Below are 12,039 nucleotides of genomic sequence, written 5' to 3' on the forward strand. Positions count from 1 at the left end.
GAGGGTAGGACAGTCTTTCATGATTTATGAGATGAATCATAATTTATTTGGAAATGATGAACACACCTGAATGACTCTTAAATCACTGTGATATTTTCTTTCCACAATAATTAGCTAAGACAACAAAACCAAAACACACCTTTCAGGTTTAAATATATTTTGAAACTGTGTTTTTTTTGAAGAGCTGGAATGGAAATGTGCCTTTTGGGTCAGCTTCTGTTCTTGAAATTTACCGCAGGCTATGAATAAAATGGACATAACAATCAACGTAAACACTAGTAGGAATCAAAGTAACTTACAAAAATGCCATAAGAAATAACTTAAATTTTATACATAAAATTAAAAAGCGAGGTAAGTGATAAAAAAGTAATTAAATATATAACTTATATTATATATTATTATTATTATATGACCATATATGATATATTATATAGATCCAATGGGGGCACTAACATAAGTACAGTTTTGGTTTTATGAGATTTGGAGAAGAAAAAAACCCATAATAATATCCGTATAAAAATAATATTAAGAAAAGTGAAGTTGAAAAAATAAAATAAAGTTAGGCGCTCTGTCTGTATTTATATATCAGAAAATATAATACTCTTGCTGTTTCCCGTCCGCTTCCCCCACCGCCCACTTCACCTCGTCCTAATGGTTGACTGCTAATGCCAATAGCAGCTCGGACTGCACAGAATAAAGAGGGAGGGAAGTCAAGTCCAGAGGATTACAGGATAGGAGCAACGCTCGGAGAATAAAGTGTCATACCAAAAAAAACCAAAAAAACAACAACAACCCAAAATGTCCCACAAAAACTGTTTACTTTTACCGGGTGATGTGGAAAACTTACCAAGAATATCCGAGGCTGATTCATCGTCAGGTGAGACCAAACTATTCAGCGTGTGCTCCTCCACACCTGCGCAGATCCTTTCATGTAGACTTTTAAAAAATGACGTTTTGAGTATTTTGTCAAGTTTGCGTTCCACGTGCTCTTTAAAGTCGCTTTCGGTTAAAAACAAAAGTTAAAACTAATTTCAATTTGTATTTTTGTGGTCATAATTCTATTGAAAACGACGTTGTTGCTGTTGTTAAACCTTAATGTTTAAACAGATAGCGTTGTGGAGGATAGCCTGATGGTCACAGTTGTATTGTATGTATGTATGTAGGTCATATGGTGCTTCCTTGGGATGGTGTTTAGTAACGTTCCTAGAGGCAACAACTGCTCACTTTAACTCCGTTTAACCTATTTTTTTCTGTTTTGATTTAATGAAAAAATCACATACTTGCTGCTGTTTTCTTCTTGCAGTAATTTCTTTTCATTTTAATCTTTGCCTTCCACTGGCTGCCAACCATTAAATCAACTGCTTTTCATGAACCATAACCAGTATGCATTCCTTTTTTAATTTGAAAGCCCAGCAGGATTCTTAGCGCTGCATTGCAATGCACTGATAATCAGTCTTGACTGATTGCTGTTGAGAGCATGGGTTTTGTATGGACTCTGTATGACTCTCAGGAGGTTTGTGTTTGTCACACACATTTTCATGGAAGCATGTCGGTCAGCTAACACACTATGAATGGAACTGATACGCTGTTCTCTTCTGAAAACCATACTTCACGCTCTTTATAATGTTTCCATATTTAGAGACCTGTGTCCATCAAGAACAGCATCGATATCCACGGAAACTCTCCCTAACTGATAGGCTCTGTGTTGGGGCCCATCATCTCGAGACAGGCCCTGCAGATACACCCTCCCCAGATGCTTCTGGACACCACTTCTGCCACTACACCCCAAAATGTTTTTTTGGTGTCCATAGAGGTGAATATGACATTAGCTGAAACTAGAATAAAGTAGCAGATACCTGACTGGATTTAATAACTCTAGTTGGCTGGTTCTGGATGATCAAGACTACCTTTCCCAACATGGCTAAAGCATTATAAGATTCTGTGTATATGGACATGTGAAATGTTAAAATATAGAGAGGTTTAAATTAGAACAGGGTAGAAAAGTTGTTTTGGTTTTGTTTTTTTAATCTGCACAGGGGGGCATGTCACCTCAGCCCGGTCTTCTCCACCACGCAATGGAGAAGATGGATGGCATGAATGCACCACAAGGACTACAATCAGAGTTGACAATGAAGTGGAGGCACACAGGGAGGCCAACAACTACAAGGTAGGAAACCACTCAATCAGGGCAGTGGTTACGTGCTAAACAATTACTACATACTACGGCATCTAATTTCTCACTTTTTATTCATAAAGGAAAGAAAAGGGACTTGAAGCATTTTAAAATACACATGTGAAAAGGATGCACAGCTTTCGCAGTAAATTTAATATGAGTCTAGGGCAAGAATTTAGAAATGTAATCACACAGAATCTTTCATTTCTAGTAACCATAAACTTTAGTGGTTCTGTGATAGCCGTTTGAGGTATCAGAAGTGACGCAGAAAAACATGGGGTTGTGTTTTGGGGCTTTTTCTTCTCCTGTAGTCTGTTATCCATGCAGGCTTAAGGGGGTTTTACTCACTCGGATGGAAAACGCTGCTAAACCGCCTGAAACAGCTCTTCTGTTGTCCTGGCATTTCTTCTGTTACTGTGTTGCACAAAAAAACGTACTCCACTTAATACAGATGTTAACAGCAATTTACGGTCTGCTAGTTTTTCCTTACAGAAGATGCTTTTACTTTATGATTGAGGATTAATGGGCTAATTTTTACGCTGGTAGGAATGTTCCCACAAGAATAGCAAATATATGTTCAGTGTTAGCATGATGTGCCTGACATTAGTGGTTGCTTATTACGATAAAGCTGTAAACATTTATGTACTTTTTTCAGTTTCACTTCTTTGTCTTTTCTTTCTTCTTCTGCTTCTTGCTTCTTGTAGCCACCTCTGTCACACCAACCCTCTACATGTCTTTCACCAAATTCATGAGCTTTGTATGTGGTCATCCTCCTTTTTTTTTTCTCCCCCCTGCATGGCAGCTCCATATTTAATATACTTTGTCCACTTCCCGGCACATGTGCAGATTGCCTCTAACGTTGTCACCAAACCAATCAACCTGAGCTGTCCCTCTGATATGCTCATTTCTAGTCCCGTCGAAACTGGTCCCTCACATTATTTCTAAACTGTGGTAAAGCTGTGTTTAAAAATGGCTACATGTAAAACAAAAACTCGGAATATCTCCAGAATGACACTAAAGCTTTTTCTTTTTGAGTCCACACCCCTGATTATGAACCTGTGAGTGTAATACACGCACTCAAAGCTGCAGGTGTTTTTCTTTTTAACAATAATACCCCTTTATTTCTTCAGTTTGGTTTCAGAAAATGGAAGGCCAGTGTAACGGAGAAGCCCATTGAAGACCAATCGGAGATCATGAAAGAGCTGCACTCTGACCTTAGCATTGTTAAGGCTCAAGAACGCCTGGGTTCCTTTTGCCTTTTTTTCATATTAGAACTCTGTTTAACTCCAGCACGCTCATACATGCAAATTCGTGTTTCTTACGCTAAAGAACTAACCTGCGTTTGTGATTTCTGTCTCTCAGGTTCAGTGGTAACCTTTGGGAATGTGTGCTATGTATTTTTATTTGGTTGGTGGATAGCGTTAATCTACATCCTCATTTCTGCTGTCATGTTTCTGACAGTGGCAGCTTCTGCTTATGGTATGTAGTCTTTAAAAAACTGCAGCACTCTTGTTTTCTGTAAATCTGGAAAATAATGCTAATGAGTTTCTTCTTTTAGGAAAAGTTTGTGTCACATTGGCATGGTACTTTATTTGGCCATTTGGGAAGTGTATTGAGAAGGTAATGAAGCCTTTTAATGTAATTTGTGTACTAAATTTGATACTGTGTAGACGCTAGAGTTGCTATTTTAAGTTTAAAAATCAGGATTTTTAATAGGATAAATAGGTTTTAATGACAGCATTCAGTTAAAATCCTCTAATAAGAATTTATTAATTTTTTTTTCAGGTTGATAATGTACTTGATAGATTCTCTGTGAACCCTCCAAACTGTGAGGTTATTCCTCATGAGATGGACAGTGAGGACCTTGTCGTGAACAAAGACTCTGCATCCTTAGTGTCTTCACCCCCACCTATCCAGATCCCTGTCCCAGAACTGCCACCAAAGAATACTTCAAAGCACTGGGTAAGAAAATCATACTGACCTCAGTTATGTGGTGCTGTGCACAGTTCTGAAATATTTATATAGAAGTTTACATTTAATTCAACCTCAGGGAAAAAGAACAAAGAAATGATTAGAATTTTAAAAAGTTGCCACGGCTTTCACGTGCATGACGAGTGTATGTAAGCTTCTGACCATGAGTCCTAATCTGCCTCCACAGTGTCGTGTCAGCACTTGCATTTGGTTGTTACTTGGTTACCCTGTCCTGGCTGTCATGCACTGCCTCGCCTGTGTGCTGTCCTGGTTGCTGGTCTTCACCATCCCAGTAGCAAAAATCAACGCTCGTATACTAACCGGCGTCCTTCTCATGGCACCAGAGGACCTTCACATCCACACACTGGAAAAGGACAAGGTTATTTACTGAAACAGATTGATGTTGTAGATATCAAGGCAGAGGATGCGTGAAGGATTTCCCCCTCCATTACCGCAATGGTTATGCTTTTCAAAATACCAACCGCAGTGTTGTTACTTTTTACAGCCGCCTTATTAGCCATGATCCTTTGTACTTCCCACAAGCTTTAAATGTGGTAGCGTGTGTTTAATGCTGTCTGTGACACTTTGTTCCTTTTTTAAAAGAGCAATTGAACCATATCACAAAAAAAAAGTTTTCAGTTTTCACATGGCCTCAAAGTGAAAGTATGATCAAAACAGTTCAGCAAAACTGAACTGTGTATAACTTGTTAATGTTGGAGCTAATCAATTTTAATGCATGTTTACTGAATCTTTTTTTTAAATTCTACGATCTCCCTTGCAGACACAGGCATGTGGAACCAGAGTCCTCTTATGCTGTTATCAAGCTTTCAATATGCATTACTACAAATACACAGTCCACGGTATCAACATTTTCGCCCTCAGTATCCTTTTTAAGTTGTTAGACATAAAGTAAGGGGCTCAGTTACAGTTTTTAATCCTCAGCCTGAAAGGCCTGGGGGATGATCGCTGAGCGGTCTGGTGACACTCAACTTTGTGAACACGATAACCCAAGGATTGTAGAATTGATACCACAGATGTATCGGCTAAAAATGTAGGAAACGTTTTGGTGACCGTGACCACAAGGTCAAGGCCAGAGGTCAACTTTACTAAAAGTCTTGTGAAGGAAAAATAATTTTTTAAACTATGTTGTAATTGTATTTACTCAGAAAGATATGATATAGGCCTTTCGTCTTCATAGCTTAGCTATAATGATAATAACCCTTCTGCTGTCTGATTTCTGTAACTGTATAAATTTTCAGGCCAGGGCAGACGTGCAGAAAAGATGTTCTACTATAGCCACTAGTATTTTTACTGCTGGTCTGTCCACTGTCTGTCTGTTGTCCTTAAACCTATGCCCACTGCAGACCTGCTTCCATTGGTATTTATCACTTTGATCATTGGTTACGCTGACAAAGAAAACAATTACTTCAGAGCCGAGACAAAGTTTGCTACAGCCATGATTTCCATTATTCCCCTGTCTTATTATATTGGCATGGGAATAGCCAGGTAAAATTCTTTCATTTTATTTTTGAAGTGATGAAAAATTATAGTGGGTGAAATTCAAACTTCACTCCTTTTTTATTTAATTGTTTTTAGCCTTTGGTAACTATCTAGCCCCAGCTCCTTTCATCTGTTTTCCCTACCAACAAGTAGGCAGCGAAGCAAGTCTTGGACTGCAGCTGTTCATGATAGTCCTGCTCGCAACCAGAACCTGCAACAGGTGGAGGATTTTTAAACTCAGAGGCTGCACAGCAGTCCAAGATTATCGCAATTGAGGTCTGTCCACAGGACAAGAAACACTCTGATTGACAACTGAGTGACACTGACAACTACAACAATAGCAAATTTGCCTGCTTGCATGGGTAAAACACCAGATGGCACTAGCTGGGGCTCGCTGGTTAGCGGCCTCTGAATTTATGAATTAATGTGTTAGTATGTAGCAAGTTAATCCCACTGAACGTTTTCAGAAACTCTTAAACTACATATAACATTTCAGTTCTTTTTGTTTATTTTGCTTTGTATCTGTGTATACTTCCTGCAGCATTTCTGCACAGTGTAACTTCGCAGTGGGAGCGGTGGTGAACGCAACTTTTGGCTCCATCACAGAGTTGACATTCTACATCACGGCATTGCTTCAGGGACATCATGCTGCCACCAAATGTTATGAAGAGGTTGTCAAAGCTGCGTTAACTGGCACCCTTCTTGGATGTATACTGTTCATACCAGTAAGAGCAGATGAATTGTGCCCATTGGTTATATTCGCAATTAGATGTCTTAAGCAGATGGCTGTACTCATTGCATAAAAATTCTAACTGCACAGGGTATATGTATGATCATTGGGGGTATTAAACACCAGGAGCAACGATTTAACAGCCGTTCAGCTGGAGTGAGCTCAGCTTTGCTCTTCATATCCATTGGAGGTAAGGATGGCAGATGTGCATAAAACAAACTGAGAAACAAAATTCTTCCAAAACCTGAGTCCAAACCCCTTCCATGCTGCAATATTGTCCCTAGGTGTGTTTGCACCTACCCTGTTTTCAAAGACCTTTGGTAATCTGATGTGTGAAAGTTGCAGCGATGTTCCCGGCAATGCCACTGTGTCCTTCGTCTGTAAAAACTGTCACTATGACACGGTGGGTGGCTGCTTCTTCTTTTTGTATAGAGTTATAGGGTATTTTGTTATAGATCAGCTCAGTAAGTACACTTAAAAATGTCCAAAGGAAAGACTCAACTTTTAGGTTTTTCCAGGGCGACATGTTGCATCTTATTTTATTGTTGATTTTTCATTCTTATCTTGTTTGTGTTCACAACAGAGTCAAAGTGAGCCCCATTTAATTCTGTCCGATATTGAGTAAGTCTTGATGCTTGATTGCACAGCACTTCTCCAACACGATCAGCTTGATATTGTTTTGAGTGATAATTTTTTTTCTTTTTTTGCAGGCCTCTTATGTACACAATTTCTGTCCTTCTGCCTGCTGCATACCTAATTGGCCTCATCTTCACACTGAAGACCCATTCCCACATCTATGATATCCATATCAGCGATGGTCACGGGGGCCATGCACACGGTCAGTACACACAAGAGGGTACCAGCACCTCCAACCCCACTGGTGAAATCACCACCGGCCATCTACTTGTCACCAAACCATGTATTAATGCCAGTATTATTGCCCATGGGCCACGTTGCAACAGGTGTGTTGTGCATGCAGTTTAATCTTTTGGGGAATAGGAAAGTGAAATGATTGCAAAATGCTTATTGCTCATTGCATTCCTTATTACCAAGCATGTGCAGTGTTGCAATAAGGCAGTTTTGCATGTAAAAACCTGTGAAGATTAAGGGAATTGCATTAAATTGTTTTCTAGGGGAAAAAGAAATGCAAACCAGCTGTGTTATGGAAAATCTTAAATAAAACTGCAACCAGTTCTGCAACCAGCAAGACTGGTGAGCATTTTGGAGAAGGAGTTAATAAACACATTGCAGACAAAGAACTCTTACATGTTGGCCCATCTCACTATACCTTCAGCCCCATCCTTAAAATCTTCTCCCTCACAGAGAGAATTATGATCTTGTTTTCTGCTTGGCCGTCACCTAAGGATTTACATCCCTGATAAGGAGTCGTCGTCTCACTATCTGTTTAACATCTCCCATGAACTAACAATGGCCTCACTGTGTCAAGTGTGTGTGTCGAGCATAAGGCCCATTTGTAGTGCACATGCATACTACTAAGTGACAGTGAGAAAGTGATATTACTATTACTAATGTGGTATGATTCAAATATATAATTAATACATCAGAAAAGAAATCTGTCATGACAGCTGCAGTTTAAAAAAAGCCTTTCTTTGAACGTTTATGCATTAAAATAAAAAATCATGAAATATAACTGTCATTGTGTGTGTGCCCAACAAGATCTTGGCACCTCAAGCCATTAAACATTAACTCATTATTCTTTATTTGACTCTCATGGCAGACCAGTAATCAGAATTAGCAAATTAGAAGTTTGTATTTTTGTTTGTTTTAGCAAAGTCTGGATGCTAATTTAAAATGTAGCACAAGCTAAAGGTGATAAGCAAGCTGGCTTTTAGAGGGGAACAAGATTGCAGATCATACCTCATAAAATGCATATTTGGATGTCCTTATGGACTGACTGTGTGGAATGATCTGTGGGTAGATCTGGAAATGTTATTTGGTTGAAAGAGCCTTTCCTCTAGAGAGCAGATTACAATCTAATATTTGCAATGATAATGATTTTGGGTTTTCTTTGTTTTGTTTTGTTTTTGGGGTTTTTGTTTTTTTTTTAAAGTTAATGAAATAAAGGGCACTAACGGTTTAAGGTCATAAGTACTTATTGTTAAACCTGTCAATGAGCTCATGGTATGGATGTTACAAGCAGGTCACCATGTTGTCCACTGGTCCCGGTGGAGGGCTCTTGGAGTGCTGATTGTTGCCACAGTGCTGATGGCTTGCTGTGCTGACCTCTGCACTGAAAACATTAAGCCCTTTCTGACCCATTCCTCCATCTCCCAGGTATTTCAATACATTATTATGCTTTTTTTTTTTTTAATAAGGAAAATGTAAAGGAAAAACTCTAAACTTTATTGAACAAGACACCTGTAGCATGTAGAATGAAGTGGAAACCTTGTATTAAAGCTGACCAAATATTATAATACTGAAGTTAACTGCTTATCTGCTTATGCTGCAGTACTTCATTGGGGTCACGGTGTTGGCCATGGTGCCAGAGCTTCCTGAGATTGTCAATGGGATTCTTTTTGCACTGCAAAACAATATCAGTCTCAGGTTTGATAACATCGTCCCGTTATATTATCACGTGTGTTATAACCCACCTGGATGGGCTCAATTTTAATCTGGAGTACTGGAAATGCACAAAATATTAAACCTTCCTTGTCCCCTCTTTGCAGCCTTGAAGTGGGAAGTTGCATTGCTGTGCAGGTCTGCATGATCCAGATTCCACTGCTCATCCTCTTCAATGCATTCTATGTAAGTTAAATTGATTATTATTTTGTTTGTGATAATTCCAGTTATGACATTTCAAGCTATATATATTATTTTTTTCCTCTTTCCTCCCAGGATGTTGGCTTTATGCTTGTGTTCAGCGATATTCATCTTTGGGCTAGCATCTTTAGTGTAATTGTGGTCAATTACATCTTCATGGATGGGAAATGTGACTACTTTCAAGGTAAGCAATATCAGGATATAATACCAGAAATGTAAGTATTAATTTTGCACGAATCAGATGTTATCAAGGACTTTCTCATATGTGCATTTGTCAAAGTTTTTCCTATGTCAAATATCTTGCTTATATCCACTCGTTGTCTTGTCTGCAGGCACGGCTCTAGTGGTGGTCTACCTCATCCTTTTGGCCCTTTACTTCTTTGCTCCTTCTCCACACTCGTGTTAATGTGCCAAATAGTAATTTTGAAAATTAAACACATTAAAAGATTTCTTAATCTTTGGTGGTTTGGGGTCAGACGCACAAAATGTGGGATCAGAAATGTCATGTTGAAGATTAAAGTGAATATTTGGATTTTTTTTATATTTATATATATGTATACACATAAAATAGTGTCTTCCAATTCTGTCTGTAATTTAAAAACGTTTTTGCTGTTGAATAGAAATGTCAATTTGTGGTATTTTTCTTGTTAATCGTTGTAATATCTTGTTGATATTTGATATAATAAACATGTTCATTAAAGAAAAAAAACTTTCTGTATTTTTGCATTTTGACTATTAATCTCTCAGCTTTTTCATTTTGATATTTTGCCTTTGAGGTTATGTTATTCACTAGCATTTGGGCAAATTCAGCTTCACAAACACAACAAATACAGGGATGTATGACTTTGATCTATTGTGGACTTTGAATAAAAGCACTTTGAATAAAAGAATAAAAGTGGCAGCAACGATCCATGCAAGAGTCTTACACTGGACAATTCTAGTGTGCGTCATGCTAAGCATTAGTACAGGAAAGAAAACTGGGGGGGACAGAGAGCTCTTTACAGAACGCCTTTATTTAGAGACCTCTTAACACGACACTCATACAAGCCCAGTGTACAACATTTTCGGGGTCACCTGTAAAACTGTGTCCCAAAGTAACGATTTGATGTTATTAAAAAAAAAAAAAAAGGGGGGGGGAGCAGGTAATGACATCATGCATCAGTAATTTGGAACAGCAAAGGGGGGAAAAGCAGAAGAAAAAGGAACAAGGTAAAAATAATGCAGGCAGACTCATGCATATGTGACCAAACCATCTGGCAACATCCCATCATATGTATATTAAAAAATACATATGGGATCTTGTCATAATCACATTTTGAAGGTGAATATTATTTGGCATCTGTAAACATGAACATATTTTATTTAAACACTTGGTTTTTAAGATTACAGGATATAAAATTACAATCTTGGCCAGCAACATGTCACAATATGCAATTATGGGACTTTTAATTTACTTGTAAGTCTAAGAATTTTGTCTAAACATGCAAATATCTGCCTCTATTTGTCAAACCTCAATATCAGTTTGGGAGAAAGGCACTGCAGTATAAACAGATGTTCGTGTAAGCCTGCTACTGAAGCAACTCCCTGTGCATCATGTGTCTTAAACAAAGAGGGAGTAAAATTTTAAACAGAATCAAGTCTTTATTCAAATATAATCATCTTAAATATATCTATATATAGATATATATATATATATTTTTTTTTAAGCACCAAATTCACAGTGATGTGTAGCATGGTTTGGTTTACAAATGAAACCTGCAAGCAAACACAATGAAAAGGGAAAGAAAATAATAAATTATCTTGAACATACCCACCTCGCTTCAATTTCATCTCCAGACTAGGCTGCAATATGATGTATAATGAACAATACAGGAACTACAGAGGTCCAGACACAGGCAAAACCAGCATTTAAAACTTCCTTACATGCCAATGAACAGCACAGTGTTTCTGCATGTTTTAGGCAATTCACCACAAATAACATAAGACTCTTTTCACGGCATGCACTAATTTCATTTTTTAGGATTTGAATGCTTTTATATCCCAGGCAGATGGCATGTCTTTTTGTTTTTTAAGATATAAAAATAATTTGGAGAAACTGGAAATTTAAGATTACTTACAGTCAAAGTTATGCAATGATCCACTTTGACATTAAAAGCTCAGAGAAAGGTTATTGTAATTGGCTGATCAATGAACCTTAGAGAGTAAAGTGAAATAAAAAGGCCAGTGAGGAAGTCACAAAAACATTCACAATAATCTAAAACTCTACAACAGGTCAGTAGAAATGAAAATTATATATTAGATAGGGAATTGTATTAAATTGGCTAAAATGTGCAAAAAACACCGCCATGGTTCAAACCACCATCTGCCACTGTTTCAGACTGATGTCAATACTATCGTCGCCTCTGCATGAAGAATTTTTTTTTTTTTAAAGATGACAAAAACAAAAAACCAAATGTCCACAAATGTGTAAGACAAAAATGTGCAAACTGCAACATCAGTTCACGAAGCTACCCCACCCTCCCCCATAAAAAGTGATTTCATTTTAATATACATGCATTCGTCATTCACACTGAACTTTTAAAATTACCAGATAATGCCGATTTGGACAAAAAACAAACAAACAAACAAACAAACAATGGGAGAAAACAGTGTTTGACTTCATGCCGGGGCAAAATAAACCATTTCCAGCTGTTTGATGAAAACCATGACTGTATTAGTTTGACACAAGTGCAGGGACCAGTGGGGGGGGACAGGGTCTTGAGTAAAATCCATAAAACATTCCACATATACTCTGTTCTTCATCACTTTAACTATAAAAAAAAAGGAAGAAAAACAAAAGAAAAAGGCATCCCATTGTTTTTGGTTTTAAGGCGAGGCTACGTCA

At 37.9% G+C, this 12,039-nt stretch overlaps 1 protein-coding gene across 1 annotated transcript; it reads left to right on the forward strand.

The window, feature by feature from the left end:
• Positions 1 to 717: 717 nt before the first annotated feature.
• Positions 718 to 9,679, forward strand: cax1 (cation/H+ exchanger protein 1). Its single transcript, XM_080886809.1, has 20 exons — positions 718 to 877; positions 1,640 to 1,813; positions 2,037 to 2,167; positions 3,304 to 3,418; positions 3,536 to 3,652; positions 3,732 to 3,793; positions 3,959 to 4,135; positions 4,332 to 4,523; positions 4,926 to 5,025; positions 5,509 to 5,650; positions 6,186 to 6,369; positions 6,465 to 6,564; positions 6,659 to 6,777; positions 6,958 to 6,995; positions 7,085 to 7,254; positions 8,536 to 8,669; positions 8,845 to 8,939; positions 9,062 to 9,140; positions 9,231 to 9,339; positions 9,488 to 9,679. The coding sequence occupies exons 1-20, from the start codon at positions 799 to 801 to the stop codon at positions 9,559 to 9,561; spliced, it is 2,391 nt and encodes a 796-aa protein (XP_080742935.1). The 5' UTR covers positions 718 to 798; the 3' UTR covers positions 9,562 to 9,679.
• The last annotated feature ends 2,360 nt before the right edge of the window (positions 9,680 to 12,039 follow it).

The sequence above is a fragment of the Rhamphochromis sp. 'chilingali' genome (assembly GCF_963969265.1).
Source record: "Rhamphochromis sp. 'chilingali' genome assembly, chromosome: 7".
Taxonomy (NCBI): domain Eukaryota; kingdom Metazoa; phylum Chordata; class Actinopteri; order Cichliformes; family Cichlidae; genus Rhamphochromis; species Rhamphochromis sp. 'chilingali'.

Bases quoted from the DNA above. Each gene is read 5' to 3' on its own strand.
- cax1 (XM_080886809.1), top strand. From the start codon at position 799: ATGTCCCACAAAAACTGTTTACTTTTACCGGGTGATGTGGAAAACTTA. The intron at 3,419-3,535 runs GTTCCTTTTGCC...TCTGTCTCTCAG, and splicing joins TAAGGCTCAAGAACGCCTGG to GTTCAGTGGTAACCTTTGGG. The intron at 9,340-9,487 runs GTAAGCAATATC...TCTTGTCTGCAG, and splicing joins GAAATGTGACTACTTTCAAG to GCACGGCTCTAGTGGTGGTC.